Source organism: Leuciscus leuciscus (genome assembly GCF_965113295.1).
Source record: "Leuciscus leuciscus genome assembly, chromosome: 20".
In the NCBI taxonomy this organism is placed as follows: Eukaryota; Metazoa; Chordata; class Actinopteri; order Cypriniformes; family Leuciscidae; genus Leuciscus; species Leuciscus leuciscus.
The window spans coordinates 15050886-15077306 of record NC_138744.1 but is presented as its reverse complement, the minus strand read 5'-3'; the positions used below and the strand labels follow the sequence as shown (position 1 = coordinate 15077306).

At 38.3% G+C, this 26421-nt stretch overlaps 2 protein-coding genes across 2 annotated transcripts; one reads left to right on the top strand and one right to left on the bottom strand.

Annotated features, from left to right (window-relative positions):
* On the bottom strand, window positions 1–26415 carry tmem145 (transmembrane protein 145). Its single transcript, XM_082149914.1, has 15 exons — window positions 26105–26415; window positions 22507–22581; window positions 21843–21920; window positions 21379–21465; window positions 20575–20676; window positions 16830–16914; window positions 10164–10235; window positions 9871–9939; window positions 9538–9618; window positions 8756–8834; window positions 8380–8473; window positions 6800–6972; window positions 5424–5544; window positions 5149–5334; window positions 1–1903 (listed from the first exon to the last, which is right to left on the bottom strand). The coding sequence occupies exons 1-15, from the start codon at window positions 26198–26200 to the stop codon at window positions 1658–1660; spliced, it is 1644 nt and encodes a 547-aa protein (XP_082006040.1). The 5' UTR covers window positions 26201–26415; the 3' UTR covers window positions 1–1657.
* LOC309484360 (uncharacterized protein) lies at window positions 10653–15271 on the top strand (the record flags this gene model as incomplete). The annotated part of the gene is made up of 9 exons (XM_082150584.1): window positions 10653–11428; window positions 12151–12354; window positions 12446–12508; window positions 12753–13454; window positions 13547–13733; window positions 13893–14014; window positions 14180–14408; window positions 14574–14726; window positions 15015–15271. Exons 1-9 carry the CDS (start codon window positions 11129–11131, stop codon window positions 15269–15271), a joined length of 2217 nt encoding a protein of 738 aa, XP_082006710.1. The 5' UTR covers window positions 10653–11128.
* Window positions 26416–26421: the final 6 nt, after the last annotated feature.

Genomic DNA, 26421 nt, shown 5'->3' with positions numbered 1-26421 from the left:
TTAGCTACCTTCATTGCTAATCTAACTGCAAAAAGAACCAAACAAGCCATTGTAGTAAAACAGACCATTTTAATTTGGCAAAAAGGGTATGCACTGCCAAGTCATTTGACACTATTAAAATGCATTCAGTATGAACAGTGCAACAGAAATGTGCTTAACTGAATCTTTCTGTGCTCCCGAATGTGATGTGCTATTATCTATCATACATTCAAAAAGTGTGTTCTCTCTTCTCTGCTAGGTGTGCACACTCACTGAAGAGATGGGGAAAAAATCATGGCAAAGCCTTTTAGAATAACCTTTTCTAGTGTCTTCCTGACAAATCAAGTTGCAAATCAAGCGTTTCAGGCCCATTTACGTCTGTTAATACAAAACAAAACAAAAATCACACGAACCTAGCTTTAATAATTCTTCAAGTATGGTTCATCTCTTTAAAAAACAATGCTGAATATAAATATGTCATTATGTACATAACTTATAGGCTTAGATTTAAAACGGGTCAATTTCAGATGGAGATTATATGGATATGTTAATATATATAACATAAATACAACCCACAGCTTGTTTTTCTTTTAAAATAAAACAAACATAGCAGTGATAATGGGCATTTTACAGATAAAACCTTCACATTTTACCTGTACATTTGTCATTCACTCTATTGCATTATGATTGCATTTTCAAGGGTCTCTGATGGTAATAAGTGTTTAAAAACAGTAAAGTGCTCCATGCAGTCAATACAAAGTGTTTCTGTAAGAGTAGAGCTATATTTTCATCCGACACTCAAGTAAACAAACCTTGCGACTGAATGATTCTACTTTCTACTCACAGACAGAATATATCCGCTTCATGACCGCTGTGAGTGTTATTACATGTACAAATGTATAACAAAGTTAGCTGGAATTGAATCTGAACTCCACAAACCCCTGCACGGTATTATCTGCTATTATTATAAACTAGGCACACCCAAAATTACATTGAATATATCAGAATGTAGACAAAGCACAAACATGCATGGTATACAAATACTGCCTAGTTGTTCCAGTTAACTTGCCATTGCAGTTTAACATCAGTTTGCAAAGTCTCTAACCGTATTCAATGTGAATAAAAATACATAAACCCTAAATTATCTCAACTTCACAGACAAAATTAGTAAATAAAAAAACATTAAAAAAATTAGTGAGGGAGATGAATACTTGGTTCTGTTGCATTAAAATGGCAAGGAAATACAAATATTAACGGCACCACTTGAAATGAACAAAGCATTAAAAAAATATGTCAAGAGCTCACTGTACTGTTACTTTACACATCGCTATCCTAAAGTCACATTAAGCTTGAAATAGCTATACTCTAGATTCACCGTCGTCTCCAGTCACTCTATTGCACTGCCTGTGTTTTATCTCTCTCCAGTGACTCTACATCATCTCACTGAAATATTTATTGCTTCTTATTTTTTAGGAGCATTGTGAGCAGGTTATGCCCCACTCTCTCTCGACGTTCTGGAGTTTGCGTTTCCCTTTACAAATTCAAAGATACGGATGTTTGGTAACTTTTTTGAAAATGGCTTTACTTTTTCACGCTTGCCTTAACCTAATCTATTGAAATATTGAACTCTTTTCCACCTCGTAGATGTTTGAAAGTTGTTTCCGCATGGCCTGTTCCTCTACGGCCCGCTCAAGGCATTGGAACCCATCCCAGTGGCCCCTTGCATACTAAAATACTCGGTGAAGTGGGACGTTAATCTAGGAGGAGGGGGAGAGTGTGCAGAGCTGCGTGGTGGTATTGGAGGAGGAAGAGGGGAGAATGTAGACGACAGGTCTGCCGTTGTGGTGATGATCTTGTGCTCGCAGTTCCTTGGCACTTCCTGTCCCTTCCGAGCCACCGTCTCATCTATCGTCTTTACAGGGTCCTAAATAGAGAAACATGACATGGAATATAAGAAATAGCATGATTGAACACTCCTAAACATAAAGGTTCTTTATTGGCATCTATGGTTCCATTAAGAACCTTTAACACCCATGGAACATTTTTATTTCACAAAAGGTTCTTTATAGTGGAAAAAAGTTCTTTAGATAAAAAAAAAAAAAAAAAAAAATTCCTTTACTTGAGAAATGAAATTTGCCTTGATCTCTTGACATTTAAAGGGATAGTTCACCCAAAATTGAAAATTAGCCCATGATTTACTCACCCTGAAGCCATCCTAGGTGTATAAGACATTCTTCTTTCAGACGAATACAATCGGAGTTATATTAAAAATAATTCTTGGCTCTTCCAAGCTTTATAATGGCAGTGAATGGCTGTTTGACTTTGGAAGTACATTAAAGCGCATCTATTCATGATTAAAGTGCTTGAAGGGTTGGGGTCAGAATCCCTTGCCTCTTCACTATATCAATATATATCCTTTTGAGTTTTTACATTATTACTAATCAAGTTTCATAATCATTAAAGGGATAGTTCACTTTGAAATAAAATTTTGGTATGTTTTAGCTTACCTCAAGGGCATCCAAGATGTAGGTGTCTTTTTTTCCGCAGTAGTTTCAATTTTGATATTTTTAGGTCAAACCGTTCTTGTCTGTCAGTCAAATAATGCAGGTCTATGGTCACCGCCTCAAAGAGCATGCACAGAGTCCAAATTAAAACAATTCCACATCGTCCAAATTAAACAATTCCCCATCGTAAGTACACATTGATGGCCTAAGACACGAAACGAGCGGTTTGTGTGAGAAAACGAACAGTATTTATATCGTTGTTACCTCTTGAACACAGCTGCGTCCAAATGATCTGAGGGCGCGGGCGGGTATAGATATATACACTAGATGTCGCCTTGGCTACTGCAGTTCATTGGAACGAAACCGTAGCCAAGGCGATATCTCGTGTATATATCTATACCCGCCCGCGCCCTCAGATCAGGGGAATTGTTTAATTTGGACGATGTGGAATTGTTTTAATTTGGACTCTGTGCATGCTCTTTGAGGCGGTGACCATAGACCTGCATTATTTGACTGACAGACAAGAACGGTTTGACCTAAAAATATCAAAATTGAAACTACTGCGGAAAAAAAGACACCTACATCTTGGATGCCCTTGAGGTAAGCTAAAACATACCAAAATTTTATTTCAAAGTGAACTATCCCTTTAACTATATTCACGAGTGATTCATATATGGTTTTAATCCTATTTTGTTGTCAGCATTTCTGCTCCTATATTTTTAAGTGTATTATGGTGTCTGTGACTAATCTTTATTGCCCTGGACGAGGACCTTGAGAACAGGCCCTTTGTATTGGGAAAACAGCTAATAACTAATAGAAGAGGGCAAGCCTGAAGGCCCATCAGATGGCTCTGTGTCTGTCTTCTGCTGACCAAGTTAAGGTTACAGGGGTCAGCTTCTACATGACTTACATGATCTAGTTCACAGTTAGTTCACAGAATTGTATTTTTTCATGTGTATTTCTCTAGAGAATAAAGTGGACAGTATCTGTACTTCTTTCTGAGGAGTGAAGGTGTTATCAGTATGTTTTGGGTCTGGCCTGATAACAATGAGCTCAGGCTCTCTACAACCTTGGTAGAACTGTTATTCTCTTCGTGCTTTTGTGCATGCGTTGCATGTTCTGTGCAGGTCTCGTGGTATGTTGCAGCAGATCTCGGGACCATTTTCGACGACCTCCGAGGTCATCATGGGATCGACAGGGACTCGGATGACAAATTATCTTGATTAATGTCAATGTACCCTGCTGTCTATCTATAAGTGTATCATTGTGTAGACTTTATGTTCTCTTAGCCAATCAGAAGTGTTTATGTAATACATGTCCTTGGAAATGGTATAATTGGTGTAAGATTTTTGTGTAAGGTAGAGTTAGCTTGCGACCTCCTCGTGAGAATTTGACGCTGGCTCTACCAATTTAACTGCAAACTATTCTTCAGTAAATTTTTACTAATTTGATTGAACTTCACGACTCCTGGTCTTCTTTCATCATATCTGGTCCTGGGTCTGAATACTGTAACCCCCCTTACAGTGCTCGACACGGATCTGCAGGGGTTAATAAAGGTCTTCTGAAGTGAAGCGGTGCGTTCGTGTAAGAAAAATATCCATATTTAAAACTTTATCGACTAAAATAACTAGCTTCAGGCAGACGGCTGTACACATCGATTTATGCCAAAAGAGTAACCCTTGAACTTGACGCACCTTGAACTTGACGTAAATCATGGGCTAATTAAAATTTTTAGGTGAACTATCCCTTTAAGAGGTCTTTTTACCATTAAAACATCCTGCAAGTTTCATAGCTTAAAGTGTTAGTTCACCCAAAAATGAATATTCTGTCAATAGTTACTCACCCTCATGTTGTTCCAAATCTGTAAGAACTTCTTTGGAACACAAATTAAGATACTTTTGATTAAATCCGAGAGCTTTCTTAATTTGTGTTCTGAAGATAAACGGGTCTAACGGGTTTGAAACGACATGAGGGTGAGTAATGACAGAATTAAACATTTTGGGTGAACTAACTCTTTAACATGTCCTCCTGATTATAAACAAAGCATTTATTTAATCAAGCTCCAAAAATGGCTTGTTTGAATATTGTGAGATTTATGACATCATACAAGCAAATATAGGCCCCTCCCACTGGCATTCAATTGCTTATTGGCTGACATTTGCCTAGACTGGATGTGAGCGTTGTGTCGCGTCAAAAGCAAATAGAACCCATTATAATCACTGACACTGTCTACACTGGATACAGTATACAGATGCACGTTTAGTTTTCCATTTGTCCTGTTGTCGACAGACAAGAGTGAGAGTGAAAGAATGTTCGCTTTGACGCATACAGTTTAAACAGCACGTTTGTGTCTCTCTAGCATCAGAAACAAGTGGATGGTTTATTTGGATTCCTTGCCAGATTGCATCAAAGGATTATGTTTAGTCAGAGCATTTTGTTTTGTAAAGAGGCAGTTATGTAACGGAGAGTTCGCTAAGAAACTTTGAGATTTATTATTTGTGAACCTCAAGGAACATAATAAAAGAACAAATAAATCCATGTCATGACCCATTTAAGAGTGTAGCTTAATCATTTGAAAAGCTGCCCAGCCTGATTATATTACCATCAAAATAAGTTCATTTATATTCAACTCATATTTAAATCATCTACAACATCCAATACTCACTGAGTGGATGGAGAAGAGCTCTGTGAAGTTTGGCTGAGAGTCTCCCAGGAAGGAGCTATTCCCATAAGCATGATGAGGGAAGCATTCTGCCCCCTTGCCTTTAGGACTGGAGAGAAGGATTCCTATCTGTGACGTCCGCACGTGGTAAGGAAAGTTCTTATTGGCTGCTGACGGACGTGTGATGGCCTAAAATGACAGGATGAGTCACAAGCAGGGGTGTTTTATCATATTATTCGCTTAAATAAAGCAAGCAATAAACAACAACATCATCATACCAGGAAGACGATATGGGCGTAGAGATGGATGCCAAGTTGGATGCCGTTCACAATCTTTTCCCTGGCCCAGCGAGAGATGCCAAAGTTGGCAATTAGAGCCATGACTGGCACAGCAAAAAACCTATGGGTGAAAAAGTAAATGGATGAAAAGAGGAACAGCAGCTTTTTACTGTCAATCTTCTTCTACAGCTTTACAAAGGCCGTGGAGAATTATAACCCACTAGATTTTGGAGTCAAAATAGAGATGAACAGTTTCAGCCTGGTTTCATGAATATGTATACTCGTATATACGTTCTTGCAAATGTTGATGTGCTACATTTTACTGTGATTTACATGTGAAATGTCCACCGGGTGACACCAAAAACTAATCAAACTAAGGCATTTTATTGCTATAAGGAGTGCTTCACTCAAACAAGAGGTGCGTCCCAATTTGTGTACTTGTGCACTATTCTATGCAGTTTTTAGCATCAATAGTGTGAGTAGGGCGTTTATACTGAAAATTCCAAAAATTAAAAGTGCACTTTAAATACCCGGATGATGCACTTATTTAACCGAAAATGAAGCGAGGAATGTTGGACACTTCATGCACTTAACTGTCACAGCTTTCTTACATAGCAGAGGGGGAGGGGCTATCAGACTGTGATGTTAGATAACAAAATAACCATATAAAATTCATACACTTGATGGTTGAGTACACAGTGCATTATATAAGTGCCCAGTGTACATTATGTATTTTGGGACACAGCTAAGACTTGAACAAAATATTTTGATTGGAACGGTTCACACCAAAACCAAGATCAGGTTGATGTTTTCGACTGTCGTCAATTCAACTGTATTTCATGTAATGAAAATATACTGTACAATAAATTATGTTTAAGACACTATTAAAGTCACAAATAAAACATATCGGGAAAAAAAATGTGTAGGGTGGAACTTGGTTCGATCTATCAGTTGTTGATTGGACGGAGGCAAATCTGAATGCAAAATTGCAGTGGATAATTTCAGCAAACATGACTAGAGAAGTCTGTCATTTCACCTGAAGATCAAATTTTGACAGAAAATTATGAAATAATAAATAAATAAAACAGTGCACAGATAAATCGTTCACAATAAGATCAATAACATAATAGAAAACATATAGGGTAAATTCCCAATCATGTAAAAATAGGAGTGAAAATATTTTTAAAGCCATTGGACGTTGCACTGAAAACTGGGTTAAACAATATAAAATGTTGTTGGTATGTTTGTAACAATTTATGTTTCTTCATCGAGTATATTAAGCACCCCACTGAAAAACTATAATAAAAGGAGCTTCAGGTATATCTACATACACTACATTTTATTCTAATTGATGGTATCTTTATTGCAGAACTCACCACAGAGTGTACGCAGTGAAGAAGGGGATGTAGAAAGGTTGTTTTTCAGGGTAGCGTTTGAGGGACACCAGCACAGCATAGCAGAACCATACGTACGCAAGCAGCTGCAGCCCCATTAGACCGTACCCTGCAGGGCTGTCATAAGCATACAGCACCTCGCCTGGATCAAAGAACTACAAACACACACGCAGTGGGAGTGGGAACATGGAAAATCACCGCCCCTTGGCATCCCATCTGTATGACTGATGGTTTTAAATCCAACCATGGCACAATCTATAGGCTGCATAAGTGGAAACTGCCAGAACGTTCCTCAAATCCAAACATCTAAAGCTGCATTAGAGCAAAGGGTGACACTGACACAGGATGCAACAGGAGCTCTTCCATGATACTGCAAGAGCTTATCTGGGTCATTCTCTTTACCTGTCTTTCCCTCGCTCTCTTTATCTGTCTATCTGCCGGGTTCCATTACACCACGCTACAGCAGAATGACATGCTCGTGCTGAGTAACTTCATCTCACAGCTTTACATTATGTATAGAGCAGAGTAGCTCTCGGGTGCAGCATGAGAAACTGCAGTTGATAGTGCTCAAAGATAACGTGTTTGACACATTAGGTAATATGGAAATTAATAGACATTTTGAATACATTTCTGATATGGTTATTTACAGTATATTATTTGCCTGTAACTACAAAAATATATCTTGATAAACCTAAATTGTTTTAGCATTAGTTTGATATATACATATTTAAAATGTATGAACATTATTATTTGAACAAATTCATTTTCCAATTATATGAGTCATTTCAACTAAATAGTCATTGAATCAAATTACATTCCAAAAATTGATTGCAAAAACTAAAATACAAAAAAAAAACAAGGCATGCTTTCCACACTTTTCTTTCAATGATGAACAAAAATATAAAATAAATTGTATTAATTTAAATGAATATTAATTAATTTTATTTAATTTTGCTCAATTGTACTGCCAGCAAAACCATCAGAAATACAAAAAGAAAGTTTGGAGTCAATAGAATTTTTTTAATGGTTTGAAGTTGTTTTACGCTCATTTAGTTGATCAAAAATAAAGTAAAAACATTTTATTATTACAATTTAAAATAACGGTTTTCTAATTTAATATATTTTAAAATGTAATTTCTTCCTGTGATGACAAAGCTGAATTTTCGGCATCATTACTACAGTCTCCAGTGTCACATGATCCTTCAGAAATTATTCTAATATGCTGATTTGCTGTTCAAGAGACATTTCTTCTTATTATCAATGAACACAGTTGTGCTGCTTAATATTTTTTGGAAACCATGATACTTTTTCAGCATTCTTTGATGAATAGAAAGAATGACTTTTATTTAAATATAAATCTTTTTTAACGTTGTAATGTTTTTACTGTCACTTGATCAATTTAATGCATCCCTGATGAATAAAATACATTTCTTAAAGAAAGAAATAAAATGTACTGACCCCAAACTCTTGAACGGTAGTGTACTGTATATTATGAATATCCAGCATATTGCCCAGCCTCAGCATATGAAAAAAGAAAAAGATAAAAGGCAAGCAGATCTTACCTCTGCTTCATATATGAAGAGAATGACGTAGGTGATGGTGTACACTGTCATATAAATGGACAGTTTCACAGAGCCACTGTGACTTATTCTTGCCCTGGAAAGCAAAGAAAGAAAGAAAGAAACATCACTACTGCATGTCATTTTCTTAGAAAACATGGCTCAAAAGCAGATATAGCATCACCTCACCTGCATATACAGAACATCTGCATAAATAGTTAAGAATTACGTTCATCACTTAATTCAGTACATACTCTGAATGGGAATTTGGATACAATATGGGAATTTGGATACAAAATTGTCTTGACATCTGGGTCACATTTGCATGATTAGCCTTATAAGTCATTACCCACATTATGTGAGAAGTAAGGCCTCCTACCTTGTGACTGTGAATCCCTTCCCCAAGAGAATCAGCATGAGCAAGAAAATCAGGAAGCTCACAGAAAAGAGTAATTTCCCTGGTGAGAGGGAGAGAGCCACGAAGAGTTAGACAGTTGACCACAAGTAGGTTAATAATCAGGTCAGCATTTAAGAAAGAATCCAGGCACACACACACAAATGTGTCATGCTAAAACCAAGTATGTTTTGTTTAGATATTTTATTGTAATCTTGTTTAGCACATTATTTATCTGGAATACTTCTGATTGGTCTTTCATGGTTTGATCAAATTTGTACAAAACCATGTTCCTTAAAACAGACTTAAATGACTAGACACTCTACTAACTATAAGCAACTTTGCAACTACATCAACTACCAGTAATTAGAATATTAGCAGACTGTCTGCTTAATATCTCTACTAATACTCTAATGAGAGTTAGTTGACATAATGACAATGAAATTATGTGTGGAAACGGCTCAAGGACTGATCATTTTAGCGGTACAACAAAACTTATGCGACAATGTGTTTTAGGAGACAGCACAACTTTTTTTTATGCATCACTTTTTCAAGAACAAAACAGTGCAAAAATTGGATGAGAAGTTGGCTAATTAAAACAGCACATTAATATAGAGCGGTGATTAAACTGACCTGGAACTACCTGTGCATTAAATGGTTTTATTGAAAACTTTCCAGCCAATCAGAATCGAGTATTCAGACAGACCATGGTATAATTTGCGATGATGAGCATGTGTATCATCCTTTACATACAGTGCTTTTCTCACCTAATATCTTGAGGCTGCCATTCCCGACACCATTCCTGGCATAAAGGCCCCAGTAAAAGCAAAAGAAGAGCAGGCTTAAGACTGAGAGGAAGGAATCAGAAAGTGAAAGAAAGGATGCCAGAGATAAGAGAGAAGAGAGAGAGAGAGAGAGAGAGAGAGAGAAGTCACAGTAGCAGCAGTGAGAGCGCAGAGGAAGTGGGGAGGAGATAAGGATAAAAGAAATAAGGGATGACACAAGAGATATTGTTATGCATCCAGTGTTGCAAAGCCCAGTGTCATAAAACGTGTGTGCTAGTGTTTATCTATATGAGTGTGTTCAGAGGCCTTTCTCACCCTCCACTCCAGCCGCAGTCATAAACATCTTATAGGTCGTATGGAGCAGCTGTCTTCCCTTTAAATGATCTTAAAAGATTACACAGAGGGAGAGAGATTCAAATGACACTAATAACTTAAACAGAGGGATTAAAAAAATAGAAGAACCAATAGTATCGGTATGTTTGTTTATCTGGAAGATGGAGGATGGCTAAGAATATCATTTAATTGAACTTAAGCATATGTAATTTAAACATATGCACTGAGACCAATGCATTTGAGATCTTTTACACCTCCAGGACATGGAAACTCACAAGCAAAATAACAAGACAGCATAAAGACAGTGGCGAATATAACCAAGAATGTGATGTCTGTCTCCAGGATGCCTGAAACAGAACAAAACAAGAATAGCTTTTAGTCACAGTGTAAGTAATGTCTTAAAGAGATAGTTCACCAAATAATTCATTTTTAATGTCTCTCAATTTCAAACTTGGGACACAAAAGGAGAAGTTTAGCAGAATTTTAACACTGCTCTTTTCCAACAACACATATTATTATTATGTATTAATTAATGTTTAATTTATTAATTAAGCAAAAAATGTGTTTGTATCTTACACAAAGATGTCATATCACTTCAGAAGACTTGGAATATAGCGCAAAATTATATGGACTAACATTATGGTGCTGTTTTGCACTTTCCTTATAGAAGAAAAATTACACTGGTTTGGAAAGATGATATGTAAATAATATCCTATTCCTTTAAAGGAACACTCCACCGTTTTTTGAAATAGGGCTTATTCACATTCTTTCCTACATTTAGATAGGTGTGCAAATGCATTTTTGTCTCAGTGCATGCATTGTTTTAGTTTGACAGGGTCGGCGTTAGCTTAGCTTAGCACAATGAATGGAATCCTTTGTTGCCAGTTAGCATGGCCTGAGTAAAAGTGATAAAAAAAAAAAAAAAACCCACGTAATTACTTCTTGTGGCCTGCGTATTCACAACGAGTACAAGAAGCGATCCAGATTAACACTAGGCGATTTCCTAGGCAGATATTGACTTGGGACTATATTAGGGGGAAGCACAGGCGAAGCACTGCTGCTTAGGCGAAGCACTGCTAGTTCGGCGCTGAGATCTCACGCAACACATGAAATCCCACGACTTCCGTCAACATACCGGCGTGCAACGCGTCAAAAAAACAGATGAAGAAGAACATACCAGCGTGACCTGCACCGAGTGTCTTCGCTTTTGGATTCTTTATTTTGTGAAGTTACAGCAAACATGGTAATTACCTGCGTAGCAAAAGGTTGTGAGAATAAGCAAAGGACATACACGAATGTAATGTTTCACAGAATTCCTTCAAATCTGGAACTGAGAAATAAATGGCTAGCAGCTCTGGAGATATGTACTTCAACGCCTCTCAACAAAATAAATCAGTATCGTGTTTGCGAAGAACATTTTGCACCAGAGGACTACTTAGAAAAAATGGAATATGGGTCCAGAAAGACGGTAGCAGTACTACGTCTGAAAGATACGGCCGTCCCATCTATTTTCAAAGCACAGGCAGAACAAAGTGCACATGTAAGTTGTCTTTTATTTGTCTTCCTTATGTTAATCTGTCTTTATTCGGTTGTAAAATAGATGCTGCACTAGACTACGGATAGACTAGAATACTATCTAGACTAGACTACGAATCTCATGTTGAATTCAACCTGTTTAGCATGAACAAACAAACTAAAATAAAAATCGCTGTTATCGTGACCTGTAAAATGAAATGACTGAGGGCTAAGTTTTCTATATTTTTCTCTCAACGAGTTAGACTCAGGAGTTTTAGTATAACTACTAGAGAGGAGAAGGCTACTAGCATTTTGACCAAAGGATGTAGCAGAACAGTATTCATTGTTTATGTAACACACACACATACACACATACATATATATATATATATATATATATATATATATATATATATATATATATATATATAATATTATTTTTTTTATTTTTTTTTTATTTTTTTTATTTTTTATAGATCCTATACTGTCAGTTGACAGAGTAGTACATTAGCACTGGTAGTAACTCTAGATAATGTAGGCTGGAGGCCTTATCTTCCTTCACCAAACACTGATAGTGTCCAGTCTCTAATTTCATAATGCATAATCAGTTCTATGATACTACCTTCACCTTGCTCTAATGAATGGCAAGGAATATCCAATATGACATTGCATTCATGTGATGTTGAATCATGTTCCTGTAGGTTTTGCCTTTGTAGAGTAACACTTTTCATTTATTGTGACAATCAGGTTAAACTGAGTGATGAACTGCAAGAGCTATCAGAACCTGAGGAATCCTTTGACCAATTTGTGGATTTACCACAATCAACCCCCCAGAAATCCCAAACTGCCATGTTCAAAGTTCCATTGCCTTTGCAACTGACGACTTCTGCACAGATAGCAACATGTACTAAGCCATGGATTGCCCTTGCACCCACATGGACACAACAATCGGTAGGCTGATGAACCCTTTTTCATGTTTCAGTTACATGTACTGTATGAATGCAAAAACTACTAAATAACATGAAATATATTTATTTTGCAGGACAGTGCGTCTTTGTCCTCCATGACGGCTGTGTGCGGTCCAAGAATGAGTCTAACCTTTGATGTGAGTGGCCAAGTTGCGTGATATCTTTGATTCATGATTGAAATTATGAAAAGGTTACAGTGATTTTTTTTTATTCATTATGCTGGTATTTACGTGAAACGCGTTCAAATGCAGGCATAGAGCAGTCAAATGAATGCCAGTTCACTCTAAGTAATTTTATGTGAGGTGACAAACACATTGTACTCAAACACTAGAATGCAAATGTGAGTAATAACATAATTCAATGTGGATTTTTCAACAACAGGAACCACACCATATTGTATCTGGTGAAATGGACATCAGCTCAACATCTGCCTTTGATGTCAGCATGACCTCAGAGCCGGCTACTGACCCAGCGGACATCAGTTTTGTTCCTCTATCAAGCCCCTCCACCTCCACCACAGGAAGCTCAGCAAGCCTGTCAGGACCACACCGAGGATGGAAGGAAAGGAAGTGGATGGTAAACGAGACCAAACTAATGGAACTCTTTCAAAAATGTACAATTTGCGGAGTAGCAATGTGCGACCTCAACCAGAACATAAAAACATTTGCCAGCAGAATACAAATCACATGGAAATGCAACAATGGACACACTGGGGAATGGGAGTCATGTCCCAATACTCGGGGAATGGCTGAAAATAACCTCCTTTCAGCAGCAGCCACACTTTTCACAGGTGCAACATACACAGACATTGCAGACTGGGCTGGGCTATTGAATCTTCAGCTACCACAAAAATCCGCATTTTACACCATACAGTCAAGCTACCTCATTCCTGTCATCAGCGAAGCCTACAAGAAGCAGGAAAGCATCATCAAAGCCAGACTCATCGGCCATACTCTGGATGGTGAGGGTGTGCATGTCTGTGGGGATGGGAGGAGCGACAGCCCAGGCCATTCATGCAAATACACCACATATTCATTCATGGAGGACTCTACCAACCAAATTGTTGTTTTTGATTTGATTCAGGTAAGCAAAAAAACAAAAACAGTCAATAATGGACATAAACATTTATTAAATATGGTCTAAAATGTCATCATGTGTAACCTTGTCCCCCTTAGGTGACCCAAGCCAAAAATTCTGTCGCCATGGAACCAATCGGTTTCAAAAAAGGTCTGGATAAGCTTTTAGATGAAGGGATTAATGTGAAAGTGGTGACCACAGACCGACATCCCTCCATCAGGAAGATGATGCGAGAAGACTATCCGGACATCGCACATCAGTTTGACCCATGGCATGTAGCAAAGGGTAAGCCTATTAGTCTGATTATATGCCCAACCCCTAATACTTATTCTCCTTTGTTCTCTGTGATACTCTGTGTTTGACAGGTACCATTGGAGAATAAAATATTGTATGTGTGTTGTCTGAGGTCCACTTTCATTCTAACATTTTTCTGTTATAATTCAGGAATAAAAAAGAAATTGGTTATGGCATCTAACCGTAAACATTGCAAGGACCTTGCTCCGTGGGTAAGAAGCGTGAGCAACCATATGTGGTGGAGCTGTAGCTCCTCTAAAGGAGATGAAAAGGTACAAGCTTATTGAATAGATGTAAAATGCACAGTACAACGGCTATTATCACAGACAGTTGACACAAACAACATTATAGCATGCATTTTTTCAGATTAATTTTGAAAGGAATGTAATGGAATATGTAAAAAAAAAAATCTGTTTGTGCTCTAATGTAATTATCAGGAGTTGCTTAGACGATGGACGTCCATCCTCCATCACATATGTGGTGTCCATCGATGGGAGGAAAACGGAATTGAATACAAGTGCTACCACGCTGACCTCTCATCAGATGAACAACGGAAGAAGAAATGGTTGCCTCAGGACTCACCTGCCTACAAAGCTCTCTATGAAGTTGTGTTGAACACGCGTCTACTGAAAGATCTGAAGCAAATGGCGCTGTTCAAGCACACAGGTATGTCTAAGCAATTGAGGGGCCATACCCGGAAATTTTACCAGTGCTTACATTTTACACTAGTCAACTTGAATATTTCTACTATTGTACAGATCAAGCACCCAACTTTCAGTAACTTGTATACATTTTCTAATGTCCACTGTCAATTTTGATTTGTTTTAACAGGACAACTCGAGGTTTTCCACAACGCCCTGTTGAAGTACTGCCCGAAGCGCCTGCATTTTGAGTACCATTCCATGCAGGCACGCACAATGTTGGCCATTATGGACCACAATGAAAATCATGACTCACCACGTAAACCGGAAGCAACAACAAGTGGTAAGTACCTAAAATATACCAATTATAAGTTCTCCGATGACCAATTGAAGATTGTTACTTTTCATATCTAAAATGGATTAGGTAAATTATGTTCGCACTCTGATAAACTAGAACCTGAACCACGTTTTACATTTCAGCAATAGAAATGTCTATTGATTTTAAAGTAATATCTGGCCTTGACTTATATCAGACCAAATTAATGTTTTATAATGTAACAATACTTGTTCTGATAATGGATATCCGACTGACCAAATTATTATAACTCATCCATGACCGTTTTAATTTTAGGCCTCCCAAGACACAACATTGTGTACCAAAAACAGTCAAAACAGTGGATTGCAAGACCTATTTACACAAAGACAACCCAAAATTTCAGAGATGACCTTATGGAGGATGTTCTTAAAAGAAGACTAGACCCATCGATCAAATATAAAGACTCATCATCTCGCATTCAAGTCCCGTGCCTGGCAGCAAATATTGGCCTCCATCCAAAACCCAGCAAGGAGGATGTCATAGAAGGCCACACATCAAGATTCAACTGTTAGTTTTAGACCTTCAGTGCCTTATCCAAAACATATTTGTGTATTTTTATTTTCATATGGTTATTCATAATAATAAATAACAGTGTTTCTCAGTTTTCTCTCTGTTTTCTCTTGTTACGGCTATTCAGCATGCACATTGACATAGATGTGATACTTCTATAGTAAAAGCTGTTTTATCACATGTTGGTAATACACTACCAGGGTTTATTAAATCAAGTACACAGAGATGACAGGATTTGTAAAGACTTTATTCATGAAATCAAATCTTTATTTCAATAATTCAGTTACAACATGTTTATTGCCTCCTGTGCCTCTTGAAAGCCAATATATATACCAGACTCTGATGGATATTTTTTACGAATAGCAACGACCACACATGATGGCAATGGTGTTCGATTTCCTCTGCCCAATGTCTCACCCTTCAAGGCCCACTCCAGCACAACACGATAAGCCACCAACCTATATTGCCTGTGAAAACATCAACTCTATGTGAATACAGGTATAATATGGGTCGATCTATACATGCGTCATGATTATAATAATCACTTACTCTGTGGACAGCTGTCCATTTGGTCCATTCGGCGTTGGCCGTTTTTTCCAGTTCACCTTATCACACCGAAAAAAAAAATCGAGTACTGCAGTATGGATCAGCGCCGTGAAATCCTCTGTAGATGTGACACAACTGCGGGCACGCTCATCATGATCCGACGCGCTGAGCCTGGTCATCGATGGCAGAAATTTGTCCCACTCGCCACAGCACAGACACTCTATTTCAGTCGGCATAGGTTGGCATATTCCCCCACATTCACACCACCAGTTCGTGTTGACTCTCATCCTCGCGTCCTCAGGCTGTTGAGCGATCGCAACCTCCTCCTCCTGGCGTTCTATTTCCAAAGCACGCAGCTCGTCTTCTGTAAACTCTGGTTCAAATAGGTATGGTTCAGGCTCTTGACTGTCTGAGAAGTCACCCTCTTCGTCTTTCACAAAATCAGCCATGTTCATCGCCATTCGTATACTGTAAGCTAAATAGTCAGGCAGCAACTATTCACGCCGGTATGTTGACGGAAGTCGTGGGATTTCATGTGTTGCGTGAGATCTCAGCGCCGAACTAGCAGTGCTTCGCCTAAGCAGCAGTGCTTCGCCTGTGCTTCCCCCTAATATAGTCCCAAGTCAATATCTGCCTAGGAAATCGCCTAGTGTTAATCTGGATCGCTTCTTGTACTCGTTGTGAATACGCAGGCCACAAGAAGTAATTACGTGGGTTTTTTTTTTTTTTTTTATCACTTTTACTCAGGCCATGCTAACTGGCAACAAAGGATTCCATTCATTGTGCTAAGCTAAGCTAACGCCGACCCTGTCAAACTAAAACAATGCATGCACTGAGACAAAAATGCATTTGCACACCTATCTAAATGTAGGAAAGAATGTGAATAAGCCCTATTTCAAAAAACGGTGGAGTGTTCCTTTAAGTCTAAATCTAAGATCACATCTATCTATCTATCTATAGCCAATCTTTCACATAATACAAAATAAATCCCTCTCTCTTTCAGCTGTCTCTCACCAAATTCATCTGCAGAGAAATGCTCGGTCCAGAAGGACTGTCCATTGGTTAATGTCATTTCATATTCCAGCTGCAGCCCATCTCCCTGTGTTTCATGGCAAAAGAGAAAAAAGGGGAATTCAGTGGAGGAAAAAGCAGGAGGTGTGTAACTGTGAGAAAGAAAAAAGTGAGTGGGGAGCTGCAGAGACCATATAAACACTGAGTGCACAAATAGATCTTTGGTCTAGAAAATACTTCAAAGCCGCACAGTTTCTAGCTGTTGAGAGGATTTCGGCCTGGCTTAATAAAAGAGAAACACTTTGATTTCACTTGGCAGGAAAAACCAATCCCCTTTCCCTCACTTCAAAAAGGTGAGGTGCATATCAAGCTTGCCCTATCACCAAATCAATGTGGCCAGAGATGGAGAGGCGAGAGAGACTGGGACAAAAATACAGAGCTAGAGAGGGACAGATAAAAGACTATTATATACAAAGTGAATGAGCATGAAAGAATGAAGTGAGTAATCAAAAACTGTAACAGAAGTTACGAGTTACAGTGGTATTCGGCTGGCCAATGAGAAGGGAAGTATGAGGGAGATGAGAAGAGAAATTGGCAGCAGGCACAGAGAATCTCCCTTAGGGACAGAGCTGAGAGCTCGCTGCTCAGAGATGGTGCTTTACTTCAGTCCAACAGGATTTAACATTGTGTCCTTCAGCCTGCCTACATCCATGAAACAACCCTTTACATTTTGACCCATGTGTTTTAATCCATCTCTTTTATCCACTTTCAACCACTTCTGTCCTGACTTCTTTGAGGGGAGGATCTATGGCCGGGTAAATGTATGGGCTTTTTCAGATCTTTCTATCTAATGGACGAAACAAGCTCACAAAATTGACATATGAACGCAAAAAGAGACGACGGAAAAACATGGAGAGCATCAGCTTTCGTTTCTGCTCTGATAGCTGAAAGAGCACGCTGAACACTGTGAGTGTTCAGAAATGGTGAAAGAACCAAACAGGTGTCTTCAGACAAAATTTCAATCGCGTCTGGCAAGCACGCTTCCCGTAACGTTTACACATTAGGTCAGTAGGCAGAGAGTAGGTGGTCTTGTGTGGCTGTTCGAATGCTTTCAATTTCAATCACATGAGCGTTTGCACTTCGAAAGCAATCCGTGCGAATGCATTTTTGACTACCTCTGGAAGTAGTCGAAGGTGGACAAACTCAAAACGTTTTAGACCCCGTTTACACCTGTATTTAGTGTCGTCCTCTTGTGATCCAATTGACCAAAACGCATCTTAATACCAGGTGTAAACGGGGCCAAAGCCTCTTTATCAATCATGAAATCCATTTAATAACATTCCTTAAAACCAGGTCAAATAAACACTTGCCATGTTTCTTACATGCCATTCATGGAAGCAGGAATGTGGATTATACAGAAAATTCATATTCATAATAAAAATGTAACCTGTAGAAAAAGCATATATTGTAGATTTATCATATAATTTTTATTCAAGCAAATATTTTAGTAGTAACAGCCTGTGTCTATCTGTATATGTTGCAATGTCAAAATTATCTGTTTCTGTTTCTGTATCTGTATTCAGATGGAATCAAATGTGGACGGGGCTTCAACTGGAAGTGTGTGAAAACTTTAGAAATAATTCTACTCCATTTCTAGTTTCCATTTAGCAAATACACCTTCTATAAAAACCCAAATTTAAAACCTTTGTCTAAAACCCAATTTAGATTCAACTGACTTGACGACGTCTCTCATCTCTCATTTATGTCAATTTTTATTTTTTTTGAAAAAGTGGGGTTTAATCAACTACATGTTTACTTAGAACAGAATAAGATTGGTGAAGTTTACCAGTCTGGTTTTAAGAAACATCATTCCACAGAGACTGCCCTTGTAAAAGTGTTTAATGATTTACTGATGACAGTGGATGCTGGTGATTCAGCAGTGTCAGTTTTATTAGACCTAACTGCAGCTTTTGATACAATAGATCACACGGTACTGCTTTTGCGGCTAGAGGAGTATGTAGGGATTCAGGGGAAGGCCCTAAATTGGTTTAAGCCATACCTGACTGCTAGAAGCATGGCAGTAAGATTTGATACATCGAGATCGACATCACTTATATGTGGTGTGCCACAAGGCTCTAACCTGGCCCCAACGCTATTTTCGCTTTATATGCTCCCGTTGGGAGACATTTTCAAGAAGTATGACATCGTATTTCATTGCTATGCAGATGACTTGCAAATATATTTACCGTTAATAAACAGAAATAGCTTGGAACCTCTAATGTCCTGCTGTCTGATCTTAAATCATGGCTGGCTTCTAACTTTTTATATCTCAATGAAAATAAGACAGAGGTTGTAGTGTTCAGAGGAACCTGGGGTGTAGCAGAGTTACATTTCAGCCCACTGTCATTGATATGTTAAAGAATGTGTTAAAAACTTGAGTGTTTATACTGATAGCTCCCTGAAGTTGAATGCACAGATAAATCCTGTGGTAAAGTCACATTTTTTCATCTGAGAAATCTGGCTAAGATGAAATCATGTCTGACGTATAAGAGTCTTGAAATTGCGATCCATGCTCTTATATCATCAATACTTGATTATTGTAGTGTATTATACAATGGCCTCGTGGTCAGTGCGCCGACATGTTTGCGCTCGGGCGGCCCGAGTTTGAGTCCCGGCTCGTGGACCTTTCCCGATCCCATCCCCCCTCTCTCTTCCACCTCGTTTCCTGTCATCTCTCTACTGTCCTGTCACAATAAAAGGAAAATCACCCAAAAAACAATATACCAAAAAACATCACTCCGTCCTTGGTCTCTTTACATTGGCTACCTGTACAATATAGGATTGATTTTAAACTTATTTTATTGGTGTATAAATCTCTTCAAGGCCTTGCACCGACTTATTTATCAGATCTGTTAATAGAGTATCAGACAGGAAGAACTTTGAGATCATCAACTCAAAATTTGCTGAAAATTCCAAGGACCAAGTTAAGCCAGAAAGGGGATTGTGCATTTGGGGTAGTAGCTTTGGAATAGCTTACCATTACATGTTAGGGACACTGACTCTGTACATGTCTATAAAGTACAATAATAATTTTTATTCTTTTTATTCTATTACTATTGTACTATTTTTTCTATCTTACTGAGATGATGTAAAGCACATTGGTCAATATGTGTTGTTTTAATAGTGCTATACAAATAAAAGTGACATTAACATTGGCATAGTTTCCATTTAGCAAATATACCTTCTATAATTCAGAAAATTACTAATTCCTTTTTTATTAAAACCTTTATGTAAAATAAATAAATGATCAAACTAAAATAAATAGATTTTAACCCCAAAAGTCATTTTTATATACTTTTAGTATTTATTAACATTTTGAATTAGCTTTTATTTTTCAAAAGGTGAAAAATATGTATGATATAGTATGTTATTTAATGTTCAGATTTTTCAGAGTCTCGCTGTAAAAGGAGACAGCAACAGTCTTTTGTGTTCAGACAATTTCACACCATCCTCCTTTTCATTCACAGGATACCACTTTAGCCATACTGGCTTCACAGACAAATCATTATGTTTTTTTGACAAGTTCATTAAAAATATTGCTTTGCCCTTGTTGCATAATCAGTCTAACGTATTATTCAGTATAATTACTTATTCATTGTGAAGTCATTAATCATGCCTCTGCAAATAAGGTAGTCTGTTACAGGCACATTCTTAGTCACTACATACTGTTTATTGTATCAACACTCACCCCACACTTGCTGAGCGCAATGTACCACCATCTTTCTCTGACAGAACGAAAACTTCGACCTCCTACACAACTCAGCATCTCTTCATTACCTTCGCCTTCCACCTGATAGAGGCAGATATAAAGACATAAGATTACAAAAAGAAGCAGTGCTTCACTGCATAATTGTACATCACTGATTTAACAGAGAATGCTTATAATTTGATGTGTGTCTCTTTCTTTCATTTCTTTCTTTCTCCTATCCAAGTTTACTATGAGACATACTGTAATTAAGATCAACATTAAAATCAATATACGTGCATTATGTTTGTTTGAGTTTGCTCAGCCATTGTCAAACAGGCAGTGTGTTTGGGAAACCAGTTTAAAGCTACACTGTGTAATATTTTAAGTAGATTTTTAGCAAAAAACACTGTTCTTTCAAAATTATACACTCATTAATGTGTAATCACTTCAACCAACTAATTAAGTATTCTCGTAAGTGTATAATCTGTATAATACATACGAGTGAGTCGCTCGAATGGCGGAAGCCATGTTGCGCATCCATCTTGAAAATAGATTAGACAAAGAGGGACGAATGCAAGGGGGAGATTATTCATGACTGCCGGCAGATTTGAAATAATAGGCCACCGTAGGAGTTAAAACGCCCTCGGAATGGGAGGGGCTAGAAAGTAAAATTCAGTTGGTAGTCATAAACAATTTCACCGCTAGATGGGAGAAAATCCTACACAGTGTAGCTTTAAAAACCATTATTTTCACAATAGTGTTTGGTTGTGCACACAGACTATGTAAGACTAGCTTTTGTCTTACCATACAGCCAGACCAGGTGTAGTGGGTGGTCAGGTTGATGACTTGGTTATTTTCAGGCCTCAGTACTGACTCTTTCAGGTAGCAATCCTGTAGAGCACATAAACCCTCCATTAACAAACGTGGGATTTAAGACACCCTATAACAACATCAAGAGCTGAAGTACTAAGTAGCAGATTATGACTGATGAAGAGCAGGGACTTCCTACAAGCACTTTTTCAAAGAGTCCCGCAATGCAGATCCTGCCACAGGGAGGGAGAAAATGTGCTGTATTTAAATACGCACATGCACTGACACTCGTGTCTTTTTGGAGACTGGATTTGGACTCCTAATCCACAGAGCACTGCTGACATTTCCCCTTTAATTCTCATATACTTCTACTTCTGATGTGCAGTCACATGCAGTCTTGTCATTTCATTCAATATTTTCACACAAACAAACACAAAGTCTGTCAGTGTGTGTCTCACCTTGTCCGGCCTCTTGTACACAGCTGGCCACTGAGAGCTTTCATCAAAGTAGAGCAATATGTTCTGACAGCATCGGGACTTTCAGTGAGCAACAGACATAGAGAGAGGAACAGGAAGACAGGATCGATGGATAGATAGAGAGAGGGGAAGAGTTTATTACTTGGACTGTTTACGCCACCTAGAAACTTAAAAGGATGTAAATGACTGACATATACAGAAAGAAGAAAGAAGCAGCCTGAAAACATAATTTAATGGTTAGGCTTCTTTGCTGAAGCCATTCTTTTGTAGATAGTATTAGCATGAAACCAAGTTAAGTAGCATTAAAACCAAAATGATTTCAGAAAAATCTTATAAGAATAGATTTATTTGGAGTCACTTTGTGAAAACAGGTGTGTACCATTTTAAATAAGCTTTTATTTTTTATTTATAAGCTTTTATTATCTGAAATGTGTCACTTTGGTATTCAGTGGCATTGCATAGGTTGTAATTTTTACATGAAAGGTCTAAAAGTTGGATCTTTCTTTGCTTTTCTACATAAGAAAAACCAGCTGTTTTAGGAGTGTGTAGACTTTCTCTCCACTGCATCATGTATTTGTGACAGTATTGGAGATTTAGTACAACATCAGTCATGAGTAAAAATTCAAATATAGGTCTTTAATCCTACCTTGGGGTATCGGAACTTAAAGTTCAATCGGCCAAAATCAGTCAGGAAGCAAAACCTTGTGAGGAAAACCCAGTCCTGTGGAGAAGAGGGGAGGGTAAGTATAGGGAAGCAAGTAGTAGCGGCCGTGTCTGGATGGTAACCCTCATTTTGAGGAGTCTCATAGGATTCACTATAGGAACATTCGGGTACTGTTTATTCAGAGTCCCGCAGAAACAGTACCCCTGCTAGAAGCAAACGCGAACCTTGCGAGGCTCACAAAATGGCGTCACCATCTAGACATGACATAATTTAGCAGACAAAGCCCCTTACAGTACATTTATTAGAAGGGTATTTTCCCTGAAGCTTGCTCAACAACACATAGGCCTAGTGATTGCTCACAGTCACAGCTTGAGGGATCAAACCACCAATCTTCTGCTTCCAAGCCCTGAGCTTTACACCACATAAATTCACAAGTTCAATCTTATCTAACAGAAGTCTGATCTAATGCACTGATAACAGTTTAAAGACCTTCATATCACATTATATGGTAATAGTTGAAGGGTTAATGAAGTTCCTGCAGTGTTCAAGACTTTAGTTGGGCTTCATCTCACACTCTCTCGAACTTACGCTGACACGCAGGCAGTCAGTGAAGTGTAAAATGGCACTAAGTGCGCTCTAGCTTTCAGCCCCTTGTCCATATTAACTTCCTCTTCAGTGTCTGCAGTTGGTGGTTTCTATAACAACAGGTTTCCTTGACAATACAGACAGCAGCCCTAAGACTCTCTGACCCAGAACTGAGCCCCAAACAACCATTAAGATCCAGGCATCACATGACCGAGCTTCTGAAAGACCACCTTGTCTCTCTAAAACAGAAGTACACGTAAAAGAGCACCTATGGTCAGTCAGACAGTTAAACAAACACCCACTCAAAAAAAAAAAAAGCCCTCACTAAAACAAATATCAGTACTATTGTCATGGCAACAGACACATACTGCACTTTGCAGCTACTATAGAAACCGGTAGAGGCCCGACTCTGTTTAAACCCCCTTATAGCAAGAACGACCGTCCTCCAATCCTGGTTTTTAAAACCAAAATACTTCACAACATTGATTTTTCTTTCTTTCTGTCCTGGTTCACTTTCCCATCTGTTACATTTCCTATGTGATTGCACAGCCAGAAGCATTCATGCATGTGAGAAATAATCTCCTGTACCTCATGCGGTGGAGCAATATTCAGGGTTGAGAACAAGTTAAGTTCAATTGAGAGAATTTGTGCTGTAATGTTGGTGACCACAAAAAAATATTTTTACTCATTCCTCGTTTTATTTAAAAAACAATCTGAATTACAGAGTAATTGCCCTTTAAACTAAATCGATGGATGAGTTCAAACTTTTGTGTGAGATTAACATAATGCCACACATGCTTTTGACTTGTTTTTGAGAAGATTGAGATGATTGTGTATGTTTATGTAAACTCACACTCGTATAATGGCTGGCTGCACAACATAATGTGTGTGTTGTGATGCAGAATAGGCCATAAAGTGTCCCTAATAATCCCTGCTATCCGTCTTATCCCCCACAGACACTGCATTGTAATACAAAGTCATTGAATCAGGCAAAGGGAGGATGAGAGACACGGCACACAGACCCTACATTAATCAAGCACTATACGCAGATGCAGTATCCGGTCACTTCACCGAATCAGTGGTGGCCTCACCTCTCACTGTCTTTCCGGATCTCTGTCCGACCGCTAAGCCTCATTAACAATTAATTACCAATCAACTAGTCATGTCACCCCGGGTCCACTGGGCTTTTAAATGATTCATTACTTTAGTTACACAACGGAGCAACACATAAATACACTCACATGTGCTGACACACATATACAATAACACACACAAGACGTTGACCTGAGTGTCCCTGAGTCTTATATGCCTGTGGCAGTGGTAGTTACCCATAGGCAGTTAACATTACCTGCACAACTCTCTGGCCACACTCAATTCAGAGGAAGGAGCTTTGCCGGAATCTATTAGTACTACATATATACTAGGCTATATATATAGCTATAAAATAAAAACAAAGAAAGGACAATGCTGTTTTTTCTCTGTCTCAAATTATGATTTAATTTAAAGGGGCAAATGCCTTACACAACCAAACAACTTTAAAGGGATAGTTTACCCAAAAACGACATTGATCAGCGAACATAAACAGAAGTTCAACTGTACTTGCTTGATGCGCAAGAACAAACTTCATTGGTTCTAGCGGAAGCTTAAATGTGCAGCGTAACACGAGAATGAACCTCTTTGGTACTCGCACGTCAAGCGAACATGCATGAGGTTACATTTGCAACAACTGATGTGTGAGTTGATGAATGTATGTGAATAAAAGCCTATCTGTTCATCATATAACAGATAGGCTTTTTGAAGCATCAAAGTGGTAGTTGATGAACAAACTTCTTGTGGGTTTGGAATGACATGAGAGTGAGTAATTGATGAAAGAATTAACATTTTTGGGTGAACTATCCCTTTAACGTGATCAAACTTTCCAGTAGCCTAATTTATGTGCAAGTGTGTGCATGGCAGTGTAAATAAACGACCTTGTAAAGAAATAAACAGAAGTGAGATTAATGGACTGTTTAACCATCTCATACAGAGACCAAAAACAGAGCAGGATCAGCACTTGGATACAGCCAGGTTGTTGTTAAATTACCAGCAGCAAAACCTACTTAATCATAATTTAATGATTTAACTTGCCCGTATATTTACATGTGTAAAAATCGTGTCTGATCTTTTAAGTAATAAAAAGCCATTTTAAGCATTTTTTTTCCTATGCTATAGGTTGTACTATGGATTTTGAAAGGAAATAAATATAATTGCTCCCTTATTTCTCCGTATTTTCTTCATTTTTGTTCATTAAATCAATGTGATGAAATAAGTGAGGCAATTACTTTTTTGAAGCACTTTCAGTCTAGTCTCACTGTTTGCTTCAGGCCAACATTTTCTTTTAGTATCATGTGTCTATCAGATAGTTAATAATAGCCAGGGTTTCCCACAAGGCACACTGCAATCAAATAATTCCCCCAACAGCTATTAAAATTAAGAAAATGACGTACATCAAATATGGACACACTTCAAAAGCAATGACTCAAATCGTCTGTGCCTTCTTTCCACGTTTGCAGAGTTGTTGTTTGAATTGTGTCTCACAATGCATATCACACGCCTTTATAAGCACATCTAAGCAACCTAAAATCAGTTTGGACACAAACATCAGCATGCGATATACAATCTAATGCTGTAATGACAGACACACACCTGTAAAAGCGGATGGGAGGGTGTAAGTTGGTTGTCGGCAATACGCCGTTTAAAATGTGTTTTTCGTGTCTTAAGGAGGAATTAAGCTTTTATCGGCTCAATAGCGGCGGGTGTAATGATATTGGCAACGCACAGGCTATTAAAGCATCAAGCTTCCAGATGCGCGCAAATACAGAGGCGTCAACACACACTTGCCATAATAGCCCATTACTAACAGCAGTCAGGAGATGCGCAGCTTAAAAACGCATTAAAACTCAGAACCATTACCAGCACAATAGTAATAAAATGTAAACACTATAACGTTACTCACCTCTTTTGTGTTGACGATACCTCTGACATATTTCCCAAAAACCGAGCCGACACATAACATACTGGATACCACGGCGAGTCCTAATACTTTCTCCATCTTCACCTGTCCACCGTAGTGTTTCTGCGCTCTCCTTCCTATATTGTGTGAGCAGATCTGCCTAGTGAGTCTGCCAGACGCGCGTCCACGTTCTTCGCCTCAAATGCATGTATCCCCCAGAATTTTCGCCGGGAGCGCGCCTGGTATCGCACGCGCGTTGCCAGGAAAGCGTGAAACGCGCGCTGCCGATATTTTATTGCGACATAGCATTACACAAATAG